Source organism: Podarcis liolepis (genome assembly GCF_965112155.1).
Source record: "Podarcis liolepis genome assembly, chromosome: 1".
NCBI lineage: Eukaryota > Metazoa > Chordata > Lepidosauria > Squamata > Lacertidae > Podarcis > Podarcis liolepis.
In genome coordinates, this window is record NC_139554.1 from 81,345,839 (window position 1) to 81,366,194 (window position 20,356).

Here is a 20,356-nt window from a genome sequence, read left to right on the forward strand (position 1 = left end):
TCTCAAAGCCACCCATACTTGCCACATAAAGTGGGGGCAGTTGGTATGGGTAGCATCTTGTAGGAATGAACTGCTGCCAGCCTTGGGATAAGGTACCTGGGACATTTACTCCACTTCTTGACCTTGGACAGTCTTTTGGGAAGGAAAATAATGCTACACACGAATATTATACTGCTGGGGCAACATAAAATGCTTGGCGTAGCCGACCCTCTTGGCGTCTAAACATTTCGTTCCTGAAAACCTGCCCCCAAGAGAAGCATCACATGGGGCTGGAAAAAGAATACAAGATAGCAAACACATTCCTCCTCTCTTTGCCTGCTCTTTATAAACAAAGGAATCTTCTTTGATGCCCTTGGAGTTGCAGAGCCAGAGAGGCCAGGCCCAGCTGGAAGGGCAGCAAACCTGCATTCCCAGATCTTCAGAGAAACAAAACCATTTCCCCCACCTACCATGCAGAGTCTCTCAGGACATCCCTTCCGTCAAAGGAGAAGATGCGAACCCCAGTTCTGAATGGAGCATCAGTGCCGGAGAAAAGGTTCTCCCAATTATTAAACAACAATTCATCCTGGAAAGGAACAGAAACGGGCAATGTAATAATGTAACTGCTCTGAGAATACTTTCTGCCTGTCTGATAACTTTGAGACAGGCTGCCCTTTCCATGGACAAGACCTTGGGACCTTGCATGTCCCAGGTTCACTCCCTGGTGCCTATGGTTTAAAATATCTCAAGCAACTGGTCTGGGAAAGGCCCCTGCCTGAGAACCTGGAAGGACAGCTGCCAGTCTCCCAGTTCAATGCAAGGCAGCTCTTTACAGAAGTATTCAAGGTGACGGCTTGGTCTGCATTACAGATCAAGTATTAAAGATAAAGGTATTGCCAGCATTCTCAAACTTTTCAAAGTTGGTTTAAACCTTTTTATAAAAAGTAAATAAATATTGGGTGTTGTTAAGAAATGGTGCTGCCTTGCACGTTTGGCCCTGACCACTAGTCTTGATGTGTAGTTCTAGCCTCAATTAACATCACTTAGAGGCTGCAATCCTACACAGAGGCAGGAAAGGAAGACAGCAATCCCATCGCTGAGCTTCATGTGTGCCTTCCGCTGTCACAAAGTGTTGTGTTTGCTCAGGCCTCTGACCAGATGACCAGACGTACCCTGAGGTTGACAATAGGCACCGTGCCCCTGTCTGCTCTGCGCACTATGCTGTAGAGGTCTTGCAGTCGGGAGGAGAGGAACGCTCGGAAGGTGCCCGTCAGTCCAACCTCCCTGGCTTGCTGGAAGCACTGGAAGTCAGCTCCTCGGATGCCCCGCATGCTGCCACTCAGGGGAGTGTTCAGGGCTATGAGGTGGAGCTGGAAAAGCAAGAAGACGACCACACATGAGAGGGAGCCTGTACCAGTACACAAGGGAGCTCTCACTGCAACTGGCAGAGGTGCTAAGAATGCAAGGGGGAGGAATGTCCGGCCACCACAATACAAGCAGCCAGTCAGCAACAGGGCTGAGCATGGGGGTCGGGGGGCTTTGCTGCTGCTTTCTGGGACTCCTGAGAATCATGAGAGGCCAGCCCTGTTATTTCTCTCACTGGAAATCATTCATTGTTGGGGGGGGCATTTCAGAAGTAGTTGCCTATTCAATGGTTATGTCCACAAAGCAGTCAAATTGTAACTACAATGCAGAGGTTATAGTAAGTAGTAACACCCTCACCCTCATCAAAGCTATTGCGACATGGCTCTGGGATTCATTCCAACAAATGAGAACTGGATAGATTGTGTGGGTGTGGACTAGCCAGCTTGTCAGCCCCTGTAGTCTCTTCTTCAAATGCATCCTATACCAAGTTGTAAGCATAGGGTGGCCCCATGGAGCAGCCTCCCAGCCTGGGATGGAGTGAGTATGTTGTTGACTGGCTGCCTACATCTGAAGCAAAGGGATGCAGGGATGCAGGCACCCTCTGAGGGGGCTGGGCCCTTGGGGCCCTTCAAGCCCTGAACTCACACCATTCAGAGGTTTCAATGTTTGATTGGGATTCTTGAAGGGGCCTCTTGCTCATTCATCCCTACTGCTGGCAAAGAAGCCCATTCAGACTCCTCATTGCTAGTGGCAGACCATCATGCTAAGCTAGGTGGACAACCTGTACAGAGGAACCCTTCACAATGCAAGTCAGGAGGCAGGGGACCCTTTGGAGCTAGCTGCTTTCATGACCCCACTCTCGGTGTCTTTATGTAGGGCCAATTGAGGCAGCCACCCAGGCAAAACACCAAACTGCAGCAGGGGACTGCCAACGTGTGCAGGGCGCTCACAGCAGGCTGGAAGTCATGGTGGGTGTGGACGGCAGAAGGAGCGGCATCGGGCTGGCGGTTGAGGAAGAAGGCGTTCAGCGGCTCCTGCTGGTGCTGGGCTCCCTGGTGTGGCTGGTGGATGGCGGGTTGCTCAGGAAGGCGGTGCTGGTTGGCCACACTCTCATCCCCTCTCCAGGGCTTGGCAGTGGAGTAGGCACTGTATTCTCGGTGGGAATGCACAGGCAAATGCTGTTGGAAGGGGCGCTGGGATCCAGATGATGAAGCCGTTCCTCCATGGGAGTAGTGGACATTGGGAGGCCTATCATACACCTCATTGTCCTGCAGCAGAAATGAAGGGTAATGTTCCTAGAACCCTTTCTAAGTGTCCTCTTAAGGGGTCCGTCCCACAGAAGAGCACAGGTCAAATAAAGCCACCACTACCCCCCCCCCATTTCCTACCACTCGCAGCACAGTCATCCGGCTGCATTACCAGCAGAGCCAAGCATGCACACCACCAGTCTGAACAACAGCCAGCTACATCAGCTGCATCCCAGTACGGGTGATACAAAATCCTTAGTAGCCCACTGTGGACCTGATCATAAAAGTCACACTCCCTCTGCATGACATGCCTCAACTGGATTTTCCCTGATCTATACCTGAGTGCACCATATAGGTCACCATGTACTGAAATTCAAACACTAAAGAACATTTAAAAGATTGATAATCCCTGGATCTCAAAACTCCTAGCAAGCTTGGAATGACCCACAATAGACCCAGTCTATACTACAACACCAGGTAATAATGTTTCACATACCAGCCCAGGGCCAGAGATGGATATTCTTTCCTCAAGCTGAAATTAAATCAGAATAAGTCGTTATAGCATTTATATGATGTGTTTTGCTTGCTTTGTAACACTTTATAAGAACTCTAGGTTGGTATTATTATCTCCAAATTGCAGGTCTGAAGTCTTGCCTGAGACCACCCAGTGAATTCATCTAGGGAATTCCCAGCTCACAGTTCACTATACCACCAGCACCCTATTGCTATTATTCTTTAGGATGAATTTTGCTATTTTCGAATGCATATTCGGTTTTGGAGGGAAAGGGAATATTTGCCAGAATGAAATAAAGCTGTAGTTGTTGCAACCTGAAACTCATCCAGGAATTCATTTGGTAAGGAGGAAACAATGTCTATGGATCCCCTATCAGATTGTTTCAAGTAAGCTTCTTCCAAATCAAGCCAGAGGAAGCTCATTCATCGCTACAAGGGAGCGTTTCTTCCTGGCATTGCATTCTCTCTTGTGTGTATAAATTAGCAGTGGGTTCTGCATTGCTCAGAGCATTTGCCAATACCCCACAGAGAAAGACCACTCTCCAAGGTAGTAGTCCACCTACAGTCTTACCCCAAGACTGCTGTGTTCACACACATCATACTCACAAGGACTCTCCTGAAACCACTGCGGACACGGATGTAGAGCTCTTCCCTGTCCCGGATGAAAAGGAGCTGTCCTTCTGGCACCTCATGCGCTCTGCCCATCATGCTCTGATAGGTTGGCAAGATTCGCAGCTGCCGGAAAACAAATCATTTGAAAAAGGAACAAAGAAAAGGGCGCAGCCATTCATCAGTCTGAAGTACGAGGTGGTGGCTCACCATTAATACAATTTATATTTGGTGTGCTTGTAAACTGCGGGCATATTGATGACAGCCCTTGCTTTAATCACACAGGGTTCTTCATCAAATAGAGAGCACCTGAGTTATAATAGGTCATAGTTACAGTCAGATTCACAAGCCAGATGCCAGAAGCCAATGACAAACTTCACGGTCACCACTCTTACAGTGTTATCATGTCTATTACAATAAATATTTGTTGTAATTCCTAGAAATTGGAGTGGCGTTCCTTTCAATTAGCACCCTAGAGCTTTCCAGAACTAGCAACAGCTGTTCCTATTTGCAGGGCTAGCAGCAACAACAGCTGCTGCTGCTCCTGTTGGACAATAAATGGTTGTCCATGTTCATAGATGGAGCATCATCAATCACTCTGGCAGCGGCAATCTCTAGCCAATTTGTTAAATCCTTGCTTGAGCAAAACCCATCAGGGCCACCCACAGGAAGGTAACTTGCTCCATCCCCCCGAAAGGAACACCACTGTGTAGGCTGCAGTGACCCACTGCCGCTTTTTCTTACCCCAGAAGATGATGCATCACTGGTGCCTGGAGTTCCCGGTGGTCCTGGCGGCCCCGGTGGCCCAGGAATACTAATCGCTGGAAATGAAACAAACCCAGAGCTAAAGCAGGTATATTTGCACAAAGCTTGTTTTTAAGGCCTAAAGCAGGGCCATTTGCAATGAGTAGCTGGGAAAGAATCAGGTATCTACTCACATTGCCTATGGGGTCCTGGAAAGGAAGGGGGTCCTGGAGGGCCAGGTGGACCCGGGGGTCCTGGGGTTCCTGGGCGCCCCTCAAATCCTGCGCCAGGAGGCCCTTGGGGGCCAGGAGGGCCAGGGGCCCCTCTAATACTGTCCCCTTTGGGGCCCTGAAGAAGCAAATAACATACATGCATATTAGAACCACTGAAGTTTTACTCCATGGCAGAAACATCCACCTGCTGGTACTGATCCGTCTAAGCAATTAATTACATTCATAACCAAATGCATAGTTCTAATCCTTCCTCCCCCTTTCTCCTTCTATTGCCCCACACAAACACATTCCTCTTCCAGCTTCCTAGGCCCCGCAGCACATGGAGCAAAGGAAATGTCATGCCCCGAGATAAATTATCCAAAGCTCTAACAACCAGTAACCCTTCCACTCCAGGTGCCCACCCCACAACTTGCCTCCTCTCTCACTTCCCTTGTTCTCCCACCTGCTACTACAGTCTCTCTCCACTGCTTCTGCCACTCTGGGCAAAACAGCATTTGTAACGGTGGACAGCCTCATGGGATAAGAGAAGGCTAGTCACAAAGCAAGGCCTCTCCTCCCCACCATCAGGATGATGTAAAACAAAATCTGCCACCTGTGGCAGCTACCCTACTCTGCCTAATGGCAGGGACTGCAATGCACTTAAGAACTTCTGCACCTTGGAGATGGGGTGCTTATCCTCCTCTGCCCAAATCCCCTACCAAAGGTGCCACTTGCACACTCAGTTTCCCCTGCCTTGGAAAGTATTATAGAATGCAGAAGACTATCCCGTGGTAGAAAGATGTTGGCCACCAACCCTCGTGACAATGCAGTGTGGGGTATCTCACCGGAAGACCAGGATATCCTGGGGGGCCTGGGGGTCCAGCAGCACTTGATCCAAACAATCCTCCTCCGCCTGGCTCACCCTTTTCACCTTTCAGCCCTGGGTCCCCTCTGTCCCCTCTTTCTCCCTATGGAAAGATATTAAATAAGCAAATAGACAGTGGCCAGACAAAATGCATTCTCCAAGATTAGCACTATTTCCATCTAGACTTGTTCCTCTGGCTTGTCCACATTTCCCCTTGTGCTGTGCCTAGAAAACGGGTCCAAGCAGGTTTCTGCTTGACTCATGCTTTCTAGGCACGAGTCAGAGTGGTCCGTCACATTAGGGAATATCTGAGTAAAATAGGTTCATTGGGCAGACCTCTCTCTCCCTTACATCTTGCACCCAGCACCAATACACCAGCTGAACTTCAGTTATTCAGCCACTGTAATGACAGGTGAAGACATCTCCTAGCTGAAGCTTCAGCAATATTCAGGGGCAACTAATGTGAAAACCATCAAAACCGACAAAGGGCGAGAGAAAAAATACAATCATTCAAAATATCTTAGATAAAATAACTGGTTTTAAGTTGTATTATGCTGGTTGTGGCGATGATGACGGCTGGTTATAAAGCTTTATGTTTTTGTATTGTACGATGGTCTTCATCATTTGTTTGCTGTCCTTCAATTTTTTATTTTAAACACCGAAAGCCACCTTACAAGGGTAGTTACCTAAAAAGGCAGCTTGTAAAGTTTAGAAGCAAATAGTAAATCAAACAAAAAGGCTTTTTGCCTATCCTTGTGACCCTGACCTCATTAAATGCAAAGCGGCACAAACCTGTTTGCCATCCTAGTGTGTCTTCCCCCCAGCAAAACCCCTTAAGCTTCTTTTTGAATCTGTATATTCCTCCCAAATGGCAGGCACTTACCCTGAAGGTGGAGCCAAATCTGCTGAGGTCATAAGGGAACTGGCCTTGTGACAAAGGGAGAAGAAAGGGAGAAGAATGAGAAGTTCGTAAGGGCAAAGAAACCAACTCTGCTCAATGTGGGGCTTCTTTCCATTGTGATCTTTGGATCTTTCTCTTATGATGGGCCATCATGGCACAACCCAGCCATTTATGACTGTATGGAAAGGGCTTTTGTGTATCACTGGGTGAAAAATTTGGAAGCAATACTCATGTAAAATGCATTATTTTAGCTTGTGCTAATAAGCCTTGTACTTGTACCAATAAGGCTTGCACTGATAAAGCCAGTGCGTAACTTTTACAGATTTATCTCCAGGAGGATACAGACAAGCTCAGCTAGGCTTTGGCTTCCTGCACAACAAAAAGGAGGGGCCATAGCTCAGAGGTACCGTGTTTTCTGCCCCATAGAACGCTCCGGCCCATAGGATGCACCTAGTTTTTTGGGGGGGAAATAAAGAAAAACAATTTATTTTCCCCCCCCAGGTGCGGGGCTGGAAGAACCAGGTCGGGGAACAGTGGGAAGGCACGCTCTGCCTCCCCGCTGTCCCCCGAGCTTGTGGGGCTGGCGATGGGGAGAAGTGCGCTGATCCCGGGACTGCAGGCAGCTCTGCACGGCCACCGGGAGCGGGGCGGAGCTTCGCCCCTGGCTCCTGGTGGCCACGCAGAGCTGCGCTGATCCCGGGATGGCAGGCAGCTCTGCGCCGCCATCCGGAGCGGGGCGGGACTAAGGCAGGTGCATGGAGGTTTATTGGAGGTGTGCAATGCATAGATACGAGTTGAGTGCCACACAGCTCAAGCACATGAGCCAAGTCACAAGAGTCTTCCATGACTGCCACTAGCTCATGAATCCATGAATCCATGATACCTCTTGGTAAGTGTTGGTTAAAAGGTGGAAGTTAAATGCAAGTAGCAACACTGCAGGAAATCTTACCTGGGGGCCCAGGAGGACCCACATCACCTTTTTCTCCCTTCGGACCAGCAGAACCATGGTAGCCTGAAACAAAGTCCTGGCATAAGGCTAGACAGTCCCCAAGAGCCAGTGAGAAGGCACTGCACATCCATAGTCCAAAACTTCCAGAACCGCTAGAGGAACGTACTGGTTTATACTATCATGCAAGGGTATTAATTGCACATTCGGTTCAGATTAAAATGATTCCAAATGCCTTTTAGAAGGAAACAATGTTATGGCTCTGTACAGCAAGGGTAGTTAATCTTTCCAGTGCAAGGGCCACATCACCCTGCAATGCTGTGGGCAGCATGGCGGCTGCCCCACAGCTGACATGTGCCCAATCATCAGATGGGATTATCTGCAAACACCCCACCCAGCCAAGTATCATGATAAGGGTGAAAACAGCTGTGTTCCCACTACACCATTTTTTTCTCTAGCGGCCCTGCTACTGCCACCATATTGGTTCAGGGGGCTGGTGTGCAACCAGGAAAGGTTTGGTGGGCTGGATCAGGCTGGCAGGCCAGCAGGTCCCAATGCCTACTTGTGCAAAGACTGGCATTAATATGGGAAGTCTTTAATGGTGACCCATAGAGCACCATGGAAAAGGAATTATGAATCCACCCTTTCCTGCTGCTATAGAGGGATTCACCCCAGGAATCTGATGGGGAAAGCCGATCTTTGTCATCCAACCCCATGCTTTAACCGCTTCTGCAACATCCTTACCAGGCAATCCTGGAGGCCCTGGTGGTCCCACTTCACCAAATGCCTGAAGTTGCAAAATAAATAAAATAAATCCCCCCATGAAATACATTATTACCCAATCATTGTATAACAAAACATTCAGTTTCTGGCATTTATACATGTTTCCCCCCAGCAAGGAAAATGCACGTAGGCCATTACTCACATTGTTGTCATAAATAGGCACTATGCTCCCCGGAGGACCTGGGGGGCCAGGAGGGCCAGGGAGCCCTGGAGGACCCTAGAGGGAGGAAGAGAAAAACAGACATCCCATTAATTATGTGGGGAACTGACTGAGAACAGAACAGACTGAATAGAATGGGACACTAGCCAATATCCACTCAACAGTGACAATTCTGCAACCACCCTGTGTCTTTGTGGGTGGTGGGTGCTGCTCCTGGTTTTAACTGGAACACAAGATTGCGTGATGTGGCATTGCTTCTACTTCCGGGACTTGCGGTCAACTCAAAAGGTGGAAGACAGGAAGATGACACAGCCAGTGGAATGCATCCTGCACTCTGTTCCACCTCCTTATCATGCATGTCATCAGCATTTACAAAAACAAACAAGGTTTGTGTTTCTTTCCACCACCCACAGACAATACTTCCCCACCAATCCCAGACTCCAGGACTCCAGGCTTCAAATATTTCATTATTCTGTCTGCAGCAGCAGAGGAAATCAGAGCGTTCACACACAATATACTTGACAAAATTGTTCTTGCAGTGCATGGACCAGGATTAGCATTGCTTTACTAGAGTCCACACGGTGGGTGGTTATGGCACTCTAGGATTGGTGCACGAGAGCCCAGGGGTCTGGCAACAGGACAGAATTAGGCCTATGATTTTGCTTGCCTCCCCAATGCTGTGCTGTGCTGCTGCCTGCTCCCTGGTTCTAAGTAGACCAGAAGCAAAATCACTCCAAGGCAAAGGGGAGGCAGCACACATGAGAAATAGTGCTCTCACAAAAATGCTTGGCCACTGCTGCATTTGGATACTTGCAGCCACACTAGGACAAGAGCAAGGTCGTTTTCAGATGCCCCTTGGGGAGGCCTGAGGCCTTTTTCTTCTCTCATAACAGAGTCTGATGATGCTCGTGCTCGGGGTTACAGTGGGATACAAAGGCCATCAAAGCTAGCAGCACTGCATAAACTGCACCATGCAGAGAGATGTGTCAGTTTTCCACTTACCCTTAAGCCCAGCCCTCCACTTGCGTCTGCTGGGTCGCCTTTTTCTCCTTTCAACCCGTTCATACCAGGTCGGCCCTGCAAAGGACAAAAAGCCACTGCTGAGTCAGCTTAATGGACCCTTATAATGACACAGCACTAATGAGGATCCAGAGTACAAAGAACGCTACAAACATCACCTTTTGTGTTCCCATCGGGTGAAGTGAAAGGGCAAAGAGAGAAGAATCTACTGAGATCTCACAATTTCTCTATGGGGAGCTCCTACATACTACTCCTGAAACTAAATGCCTCAAGAGTAGGTAAAACTATGTTGCAGTTCTGTCTCGGAATAGATGATTTAACTGCGAAGGCCAGAGCTGTCGATATGAAGTTAGAATTAAAGGGAACAAACAGCAGGTGAAACCCTTGATACTTTCATAGGTCCCTGAAGGAAGCTCATGGCAGATTTTGCTGGTGTCACATGACAAACCTCTGTCCTTTCTTAGCACTGTCACACACCAGCAAGACATAGAGACAGTAACCAAGCCAGAGCCACTCTGTTGAACAAGATGGCGGAAAGAGGGGCTTGTAAGACCAGGAGAAGGGCAGTTTCATCCTGACTGGGGAAAGACAACCCTGAAGAAAGGAATGCAGGGACAAACCTTGCATGGCAGGATCTCACAGCAGAACGTGAGACAGAGGATGGTCCTGTTGTATCTAAATGTACCCAGAGCCTCTATGCTTATGGCAGGAGGGAGTGCCAGCTGAGGGGACCTAGAAGCATAATTCCACTTCCAGATGCATGCAGAGCCACTGGGTGTTTGTTATGGCACTTGCATCCTTTTAGCTAGGATCCCCTTTCGTTAATGGTTCAGACTGGAGTGAATTAATGCCGGAGTCTGATTTCTGCAGCTTCCCTTGGAATTTCTATCTAGCAGAGAGGTAACAGTGACTATTCTAGAGGTGGATGAATTTACTCCTCTTCCCCCATTCCGTTTATAATAAGGGAATGTACACTTGAAGACAATCTAAAAATCAAAATTCTTACAGGTCTTCCAGGAAAGCCAATTTCTCCTTTCTGTCCATGCTGCCCAGGTGGCCCCTAGAAGAAGAAGAGAGAGAAGAGGCAGGCTTAGAAAGATGGCAAGAGATTGTAAATGCGAGTTTCTGCAATATCTGTGATGTAATACCATCGGCTGGCTACAGGATTTATAATTCCAAATGGAAGCAGAAGACAAGGAATTCATCATTCCCTCCAATAGCAAACTCAGGAAGTAAGTGCTGACATAATATAGACAGCAGAGGGGAAAGGGATACCCTGCTTACACTCCTTATGGCTTACAGAAACTTGGGGCAGGCAGAAACCTGAACAGAAGGACTCCTACTAGGAGATGAAAACACACTGCAATATTTGGCTGCAGACTCGACTTTCCTAAGTAACCACACTGAAATAAATAGGAGCTACACAAAAGCTCTACTAGCAATACCACACACAACAATAACAACAGAGAGGATAATTTAATTCTATCATTCGTGCTTAATGGATGTTTAGATCTGTGTAAATTCCTCACATATAAGCAAAGATACCCTTTGTAACTTACTGCTGGTCCCACAGGTCCTCGCAGGCCTGGTTCACCCTGGCAATAAAAGCAGAGACAATTAGACCCTCCAGACAAGCTGCTTACACTCATCCTGATTTGCTTACACAAAGTTTACAGCGAGCTTAGATTATCTTCAGTCTTTATTAAGCATTCATTTCTATTTGTTTGCAGGGTGGATATACAACAACAAACATTCATCCTGCATTCACCCGGTTTTATTGTGGGTTGCTTACATGCCTTTCCCTTAGCTAATTAATTGTTCACTCCACATTTTTCAATGCATTTCCCCATCGCTTTCTAAACAGCAAATAAGCCAAATAATTTTTAAAAGTGGATTTTTTCCACTAGGGCAACAGAGCCCTTTAGGCCACTTGAAATGTGCATACCTAAAGTTCTGGCATGCGCTTGAATCCCTCCCACAAAATAGTGAGAGTCTGGAGGCATCCCACACTACTATTTACAACAGGGGTGATGAACCCCCTCTCTCCAGCCCCGCTTTGCACCCCAAGTACTTTGCCTTACTGGCGTGTATCCTCTCTATCTGATAAAGCCTCTTGCTTCTCTGCATGAAGACTACAGAGGGGTTTGTGAGTGTGTGCAGAAACTAGCTTACTGGACAAAGTTGAAATGTACATTTGCCATTCTGTACACTTTTGACTCCGGGCTCCATCTGCCACTGACCTTGGCGGGTTGCACTGAAGGGAATGTCCTGATTTAGAGCACCCTGGGCTAGAGGCAAGCCCATGGTCGCTAAGGGTCAAACTAGACATCCATTGGAGATTCAGCATACATCTGCATATTTCTTTTCTTATATAATACAGACATGTGAGGGGATAATCCTTTTCAAGTATTGCCTCTCCAGCACAATAAGAATGACCCCACAAACAGGCCTCATGGCTGAAAATCTTAGGGAAAAAGTCTCCCCTTGGAGACTCCTTGGCTGTGATTATTCAGATCTTGCTGGGGAGGGAGGGGAGATAAGACTAAATATGTGCTGCCTTCAACCTCTGCATTTGCCTGTAATTAAATAATAGTATTAATAAACTAGATATGAGCAAATAAACACCTTATGGTCCTTAACAAAGAAAAGGGGACTCCTCTCTCTCTCTCTCTCTCTCTCACACACACACACACACACACACACTTATCAGGGTGGTAATTGGGGAGAGACAAAGCAACATAGGTAGAAACATCTTATTGTTTGGGACTTCCCAAAACCTGGCAATGCCCATGTCCCCTGCCCACTTTATCACCACACAAAGGCTGTGAGTGGTTCTTGCCAGAGAACCACCTCACCAACCATAGTCACTTTCATGGTCACATTGCAATGAATACTCTCTCCTCCCTTTTCCCAGAAAAGATCTCAATAGTACAGATCACGTGGGTAATCCCATGTGTGTGTTTGCTAACACAACTTTTGCAGAGGGTGCACATCCAAAAACTCAGTAGCACACTCTCCCAGAAGCATGGGGGGCGGCTCTCAATCTTTTACTCTCTTTTAGAGGGGCTCTATACCAGTCTTTATGCCATAGAGGGGGAAATCCTTCAGCTAACAAAACTGGGTAAGTGAGAGAGAAAAAAATTCAAATGAAAGCATGCTTATTTCTACCTTTTCTCCTTTTGGATTAGTTGCTATGACTGTCCCATCAGGACCGATTATAACCCCTGGCTCTCCTTTTTCACCCTGTCCAAAAGACAAATGGCAAGAATGAAGACAAAATGCTTGTGAAAATATAAACTTTGCAAAACAGGCAAAAAATTTCCTCTGGAACCAGGCCTCTGGCCTTTAACTATATGCGGCCTTTTAGAAATAGGTGGGATGTTTTAATGTATTTATGTGGGGGGTTGTTTGGTTGTAAGTCACTAAAGTGACTAACAAATTTAATAAATAATTGCAATTGAAGTGTTGCTCCAGAGGAAACATGACCCATGTTATAAGCTATCTAGTACAATGATCTTATTGCAGTAAGATTCCCCAACAGAGGATGATGGCTGGCAATAATGAGCATTTGTTCATGGAGAGTTCATGAAAACATGAAATGCTATGCTTACCATGCCCTTAATCAATCATTATAAGGCTGAAGAAGTGCAAAGAAATAGAAATTGGTGCTTTGGAAAGACATTTGGATTATGGAAACGATTTGGAACTAAGGCTGCAATCCTAACCATGTCTAATCAAAAGAGAGTCCTACTGAATTCAAAGGGGCTCACTCCCAGGTAAGCAGGGTTAGTTAGGGTTGCAGCCTAAGACCAGGAGCCAAATTGTAAGAATCCTCTTGATAGTGGAGAAATTTGCATTGTGGTGATCAAGTTGCAAACTGGAATGCTTTGCTCCAGAGGGTAGGACTCCAACCAATGGCTTCAAGTTACAAGAAAGAAGATTCCAACTAAACATCAGGAAGTACGTTCTGACAGAGCTGTTCAACAGTGGAATGGACTCCCTCAGAAGGTGGTGTTCTTTCCTTCCATGGAGGTTTGTAAGCAGAGGTTGGACGGCCACCTGTCATAGGACTCTAGAGTTGGAAGGGAGCATGATTAGTCCAAACCCCTGCAATGCAGGAATATCTTGAACCCGTGACCTTCATGGATGTTTTGAGATTCCTAGATGAGCCTTGGGGGTCCCTTCCAACTCTACAATTCTATGATTGTCTTACCTTTGGACCTGAAGAGCCCGGAACACCTGCAGATCCTGTGTCACCTTTTGGTCCCACTGGCCCCTGGAATCACAGAGAAGTACACCTGATGACATTGACACATGGCCCATCTTTTCAGTATTAGGAGTCAGTGGAGCAATATTGTTTGTTTGTTTTGCTCCCCCCCCCTCACAACTGCACACCCTTTATCTAGGGATATTAAAGCATGTTGTGAGCCAACAGGCCCCCTCCTTTGCTCTGATCTGCTTGCCTTGGCCTAAGGATGAGCCTCTGGTCTACCAATAACGCCAAGCAAGCCATCAAAATAGTAGTCTTCATGTTTTGGGGGAAGCTGACTGTGGAAAGCGCCAGAGAAGCCCTGCTTTAAAACAAGTCAGGCCAATCTGCACATTCTTTTTTTATATATATAATTAATTAGAGTTCTCAAAAGAGTTTGGTTATTGGTGCTAGTCCATCTGTACTTTCTCCCCTTTGTAGATTTGCAGGTGGTTTGTCTTATTCTCCTGGTGCAAGCTAGCACAGCCTGCAAATGGGAGGAAAAACTAATTGGAAAAGTGGGGTTTAAGGCTGAAAAAAATGCCAGAGAAAATCCATTTAGTGATCTACCTAGTTTGAAAAGCTATGTGCACTTTAGCTCTCAAAATGCGGGAGCAGCAGGTGATACAGCAGGGCTGGTGTCTGCTGCTCCCTGCCTGGGATGGTGAGGACATGGAAAGAAGCAAAAGGAGAAGCGCTTTGCAACCACCTCCCCACCCCTACACACACACACACATATCCTTCCTGTTTTCTTTTCTCTCGTTCCATTCCTTGTCCAATATACACAACCGCTGACGACAAAATAAAAACAAGCAAAACATAACAAAAACTCGATTGCTGCCAAGCCTCAAAGCTGCCGTCCTTTGCATCTGGTTGCTCTAGGGCAGCTCTCAGTCAGAACAGCCCCCAGGGGGGAGAGCTGCTCACTGAGGCTTGGAGCAAGGTCACCCAACCCCTCGCCAGGGCCAGTTCACACACATTCATTCTGACTTCAATGGCTCTGTTCAGAACATATTAGTACAGCTGCAAAGTCAGTAGTAGTAGTAATAGGCTGCTATGGGTGTGTTTTTTTGGGGGGGGGGTGAATCATACAATCTACAGGCAAATCTTACAGGCAAAGAAAATCAAACTCAAGTCACAGTGCCAAGACTTTAAAAAGCGGGTTGTGAATAGACACTTGCCTGATCAGCTGTGCCAAAACTGTCTCCAGGTGAGCAATCTAGTAAGCTTTATAAAACATTTTTTTACACATATGCAGATAGATGTCAGTAAATGGACTAGTACAGTGGTGCCTCGCAAGATGAAATTAATCCGTTCCGCGAGTCTCTTCGTCTTGCGAAGCAACCCTATTAGTGGCTTAGCGGCTTAGCGCTATTAGCGGTTTAGCGGCTATTAAAGGCTTAGCGGCTTAGCTGCTAAAAGGCTATTAAAGGCTTAGCGGCTTAGAAAAAGGGGGGGGAGCGAAAAAAAATCTCAAGACTCGCAAGACATTTCCGTCTTGCGAAGCAAGCCCATAGGGAAATTCGTCCTGCGAAGCGCATTGAAAAACGGAAAACCCTTTCGTCTAGCGGGTTTTCCGTCTTGCAAGGCATTCGTCTTGCGGGGCACCACTGTAAATTGGTTTGTTTGTTGGAGGACTTACTCGCAGTGCTGACGTAGGGCTCATTCACACTTGTTTTTGGGCTGCACTTTCTATGTACAAGTCTGGGATTTCTAGGTCTCTGTCAGAGTGTTCCCCTCCCCTTCCTGCCGCTTACCCCAGGGAAACCTGTGTTTTACTGCTGAATCGGAGCAAACGGCAATCAGCTTTTCAGAAGATTGTCATTTCTCCGATTCAGCAGAAAATAAATGGCTTTCCTGGGGAAATCTGCAGAAGGTGGAGGGGAAAACGCTCCAACCTGGACCAAGAAAACCCAGAGCTGTACCTAGAAAGCGCAGCACAAAAGGAAGTGTGCACTGAGCCCTTATACATGTGCTGCAATTTTTCTCTTGCAGCAGAGGATGCCACTGTATACTAAGAAAAAACTTTGGCATGCCCTCCCCTCTCCAGCCACTGGTAAACTGCAAAGATGTAGAGCAGCTGAATTCTTACAATCTGAGCACTGTGAAGCCACCGGGCCGTATTCAACCACATTTTTGCACCAGCACAAGGGGATTCTCCCTTCCCTCCATGTGCACCCTATGCTGTCCCCAAATCTGTCCTGAAGGGCTGAGAGTGCCCCCCGAAAAGATTTAGGGGGAACACAGGTGAGAGAAGAGGCAGAGATGGTTCTGTTGCACAAGGAGAAATCCTTGCACTGAAGGAATGATCTGCTTAGTGCTACATTGAACATTACCCAGTATGACTAATACTGGGTCAACTACTTACTGGGAAGCCAGCATGCCCTTGTTTGCCCTGCAAGAAGAAACATGGTAGCATAAATAACATATAAAATATATAATAGTATTATCTCCAGCCCTTTAAACTTAATTTGATTAAATTTAAATTAATTAAGTTCTTAATTTCTTCTGTAAAGTGTTGTTGACTGAAACAAAGTGCTTTGCTTTATCAGTGAAATCAATAAGCTCTAATGTTCATCAAATACGTTTAAATAAAATTCCAGTTTTGTTTATATAGTGTCTCAACCTTACTTTGATCCTCTGGCTGAGGGATAAGTTTCCTTTCACAATATTAAAAAACCTTGCTGTTGGTTATCAGAAAACGCTACCACATAAAGATAATACCAGACCTCTCAAGTGTTACTGACAGGGAGTGTCTAAGTGTTCAAACACCCCAAACCAGATCACATTACCTCACTCCCATCTCCCCCCCCCCATTCCCATCTTATTGAGGGAGTTTGCCACAACATCCTTCTCACTAAATCAGAATAAAATGATCACTAGGATAGAAATTGCTTTTTACTTACCTCTGGGCCTGGCAGAGTAGGTAAGGTTTTCTATAAAAAAATAATGAAAGGGTATACTTAAAATGTGATCTTTATTGTATTTCCTCATATTCTTTGGTGGGGCAAACTAAAGTCTGACCCAAAGTCCAGTAAAATGCCACAAATTTCTTACCGATGACCCTGAATTGTTTATTCTTATTCCTGCCATTATCCTGTCATTTCTATTAAATCAACAGTAGCTGGAGAAAAGAGATGTGCTTGAATTCAAATGTAACATTACATACCATAGGTGGAATTCAACTATTACAATCGGTCGATCAGTGAAAGTATTTCAGCTTCTCTGATGGAACAATCCTCTTCTCTCCCCCACCCCCTGCTCGCTGGGATTCTGGGGGTTCCTCAGGGATACATTCCAAGTCCATTTGGGGCAGTGGGGGGGGCACAGGGAAGAAACTAGCACTTTTATTTAGTTGAATCTGGCCCCGTATTTTCTCAGCATGAGGACCCACTGGCTTATATCAGAAATTTAAAGCTTGCAATCTAATACATGTCTACTCAGAAGAATGCCCGACTAAGTCCAAGGACATCTAGACTCCTTTGCCTAAAAACTAAAATGAGCAGGGGGGATTGCTACCCTATTGGAAGCCAGGCATGCCAACAAGGAACACGTAGAAAATTTTCTAGAGGCAATCACCTATTGGTTCAAACCATGGTTTAGCATGAACGTGCAAGCCTACAAGCTCCCCATCACGAGATTGCAGGCACTTCCCTCCTCCTCAATCATTTTGCTGATGAGCGGCACTGACCTAAACCATGGTTTGGCTTAGTGTGTCATCCAAACACATGGTTTTAGCTCTCCTAGACAAACCACAAGCTGTAAGTAAACCAAGAACAACCTTGGTTTTAGCTCATGATCTGTCTGGAGAGAGCTAATTCATGAGCCCAGGTTTGGACAACATTCGAAGCAAAGCCATGGCTTAACTCCATGCAGCACAGCGGCAAAATGGATGGACATGAGCAAAGTTGCCATGATCTCCTCTCTCAGAGCCTGTAAGCTCACATGTTCGCACTAGTTTGCCTTAGTGTGGTATGTGCACCAAGCCAATATCTGCCAAGAAGGAAACAGAGAACTATCAGTCATTGAACTTCAGGGTATTAATATTTTCATGGTTGATGCTGAACTAGAAAATACAGAAACAAACTACCTTTATAATTAGAAATAATGAATTGATTCTGTGAGGAATGGCTCCTCTAAGGAATCGTATCATTTTGATTCACAGCAAATAACATGATTTTGCAGAAGTAAGAGGAAGGGGTCAATAAAAAAGCACAAATATCCTTACATCATCACTGGGCAGAAGGATGACTTGTCCTGGAGGGCCGGGGGGTCCAGGGGGACCTGGCAGCCCTATTCCATCTTGACCTCGTTCACCCTCAAAAGAAAAGATAGAGAACATTTGAATGTGGTGCAGAATTTAGCAGCCAGCTTGCTCACAGGGGCAAGACAGTTTCAGCATATAACACCAATCCTGGCCTGATTGTACAGTGGTACCTCAGGTTAAGTACTTAATTCATTCCGGAGGTCTGTTCTTAACCTGAATCTGTTCTTAACCTGAAGCACCACTTTAGCTAATGGGGCCTCCTGCTGCCGCCGCGCCACCGGAGCACGATTTCTGTTCTCATCCTGAAGCAAAGTTCTTAACCCGAGGTAATATTTCTGGGTTAGCGGAGTCTGTAACCTAAAGCGTATGTAACCTGAGGCGTATGTAACCCAATGTGTTATGTACTGAAGTTCTCACCCTGGGCCAGCAGGGGGATACTGTAGATAGTTATGCAAATGAAGGATCGAAAGTGACGTTTAGTGATTGGATAGTTTTAGAAAGTTGTTACAGTAACAAGGTACTGGAGCTCTATATAAGCAGGCTGACTGAGCCCTTCAGCTCAGTTCAGTTCTGGCCTCAGAATAAAGAAGAGCTGTTTGAAGAATCGCTGTGTCGTCTGATATGTTCGCCCACAACTTAACACGATGTACCACTGTACTGGCTGCCAATTAGATTCTCGGCCCAATTAAAAGTGCTGGTTTTGACCTATAAAGCCTTCAACAGTTCAGGATCGCAATACCTCAAGGACTGCCAACCCAGATGCTGCAATCATCTGAGGCTCTTCTTCGTGGGCCTTTTCTGTAGTGGCTCCCCATTTGTGGAATGCCCTCCCCAGGGAGGCTCACCAGGTGGCCATCATTATATATCTTTAGATGCCAGGCAAAACTTTCCTCTATAACCAGACCTCTGTCCTTTAACCATCTGTGGCCTTTTAAACAGGGGTGGGGTATTGTTTTTGTTTGTTACTATGATATGTATTTCTGTGTTTTTATATTGTAAACGGCCCTGTGATCCTAGGATGAAGGGCACTATTAAAATAGAAGAAGAAGAAGAAGAAGAAGAAGAAGAAGAAGAAGAAGAAGAAGAAGAAGAAGAAGAAGAAGAAGTTGTTGTTGTTGTTGTTGTTGTTTTTAGGGGGTGAGTTGCAAAACATCTTAACTGCACACATTCTAGCCCATTTTCTGTTTCTTTTGTTAAAAGCATTTGAATACTTCAATTTCACTTAAAAACAGTTAAAATACAGTAACAACAAAATTTAAAACAGATCACCAGCTGACTATTAGGGAAACTGCTGCAAGCCAATCCTGGCCTGACTACACTTTACCACAACATGTGTGCACACACACACTCATACATGTGCACATACACACACAAACAGAACTTCTCCTGAAATCCACGGGGGTACTTACTTTGGGCCCTGGGTCTCCAGCGTCACCCTTTGTCCCCTGAAATGAGAAACATGGGGGAGACAAACACATTTTCAGGGAAGGATACAGTTTTGCACAATGGAGAACTGTGTCTGCAAGTGACAGCCAGTGTGGTCCAGCAGATGGGAGACCTGGACATGGATCCAGAAGATCCAGGCTGAACTCCCACACTTCAGTCATGGACTCAGTGGGTGGGCTTTGGGTCACCTACCATCACTCAATCTGTTCTCCATTTACAAACAAGGAAGAAGAGTGATCCCTCTCTTGGGATGAGTGCAATTAATATTGTTGCATTTGAGGTGTGTGATTGCTTACAGATGAGGAGAACAACATTGCCACTCTATGAGGGCACACACCAGACATGGGAGATGAGAATAATACAGCTGTGTGTTATTATTATTATTATTATTATATGAGAATAATACAGCTGTGTATTATTATTATTCTATGAGAATAATACAGCTGTGAACTGCAAATTTTGTGCTTCCTACAGGGTTTCTACCTGAGCTACACTTACACACAGAAGGCTGCATCCAACTAGGCTCTACTCATAAGGGAGCCATCTAAATGAACAAACGTAAGTCTGTTCATTTCAATTGGATACAACCTATTCATTATTTGTAGGGGTATCTTAATTTTCCGCTTTTTAAGAAAGAAACATTTGTAGGATATTCTTTTCTGTGAGTTTGTCCGAAAGATGCCAAGAAAGAGAGGAATGACTGCACTGAAATTCATGCTCACCTGTGGTCCCGGGAAACCCTCTAGCCCAGGACGACCATCCAGACCTGCCAATCCAGGGTCTCCCTGCAAACAAACAAAGGAGCCTAATAAGGGATCCTAACCTTCCCCACAAATGCCACTCAGCAATCCAGTCCAGCTCCCGTTAAAATACTTCATAGCAGTATAGTAAGAAAACATCTCTTAAAAACCAGCAGGCATGGTAGGGGAGGTGGAGACAAAGTTCTCCAAGTACTTCTCAATATTTATGACATGGTCTTACCTTCACTCCAGGCAAACCTGGGAGACCAGGGCTGCCGACATCACCCTGAAAATTAACAAAAAGACAGGC

General features: G+C 46.1%; 1 protein-coding gene across 6 annotated transcripts in view; it reads right to left on the minus strand.

The window, feature by feature from the left end:
* COL18A1 (collagen type XVIII alpha 1 chain) overlaps positions 1-20,356 on the minus strand; it is a 152,642-nt gene that overhangs the window by 2,628 nt on the left and 129,658 nt on the right. For all 6 annotated transcript variants that reach the window (XM_083497809.1, XM_083497811.1, XM_083497810.1 and 3 more), the window contains 23 exons: positions 20,288-20,332; positions 20,029-20,091; positions 19,270-19,305; positions 17,822-17,911; positions 16,500-16,529; positions 15,962-15,988; positions 13,558-13,620; positions 12,513-12,587; positions 10,904-10,939; positions 10,351-10,404; positions 9,327-9,401; positions 8,307-8,381; positions 8,126-8,168; positions 7,385-7,447; positions 6,418-6,461; positions 5,515-5,637; positions 4,652-4,805; positions 4,458-4,534; positions 3,711-3,839; positions 3,088-3,123; positions 2,295-2,612; positions 1,152-1,349; positions 450-565 (listed from right to left, as the gene is read on the minus strand). In XM_083497809.1, coding sequence (XP_083353935.1) covers positions 450-565; positions 1,152-1,349; positions 2,295-2,612; positions 3,088-3,123; positions 3,711-3,839; positions 4,458-4,534; positions 4,652-4,805; positions 5,515-5,637; positions 6,418-6,461; positions 7,385-7,447; positions 8,126-8,168; positions 8,307-8,381; positions 9,327-9,401; positions 10,351-10,404; positions 10,904-10,939; positions 12,513-12,587; positions 13,558-13,620; positions 15,962-15,988; positions 16,500-16,529; positions 17,822-17,911; positions 19,270-19,305; positions 20,029-20,091; positions 20,288-20,332 — 1,970 coding nt within the window. The remainder of the gene's footprint in view (positions 1-449; positions 566-1,151; positions 1,350-2,294; positions 2,613-3,087; positions 3,124-3,710; positions 3,840-4,457; positions 4,535-4,651; positions 4,806-5,514; positions 5,638-6,417; positions 6,462-7,384; positions 7,448-8,125; positions 8,169-8,306; positions 8,382-9,326; positions 9,402-10,350; positions 10,405-10,903; positions 10,940-12,512; positions 12,588-13,557; positions 13,621-15,961; positions 15,989-16,499; positions 16,530-17,821; positions 17,912-19,269; positions 19,306-20,028; positions 20,092-20,287; positions 20,333-20,356) is intronic.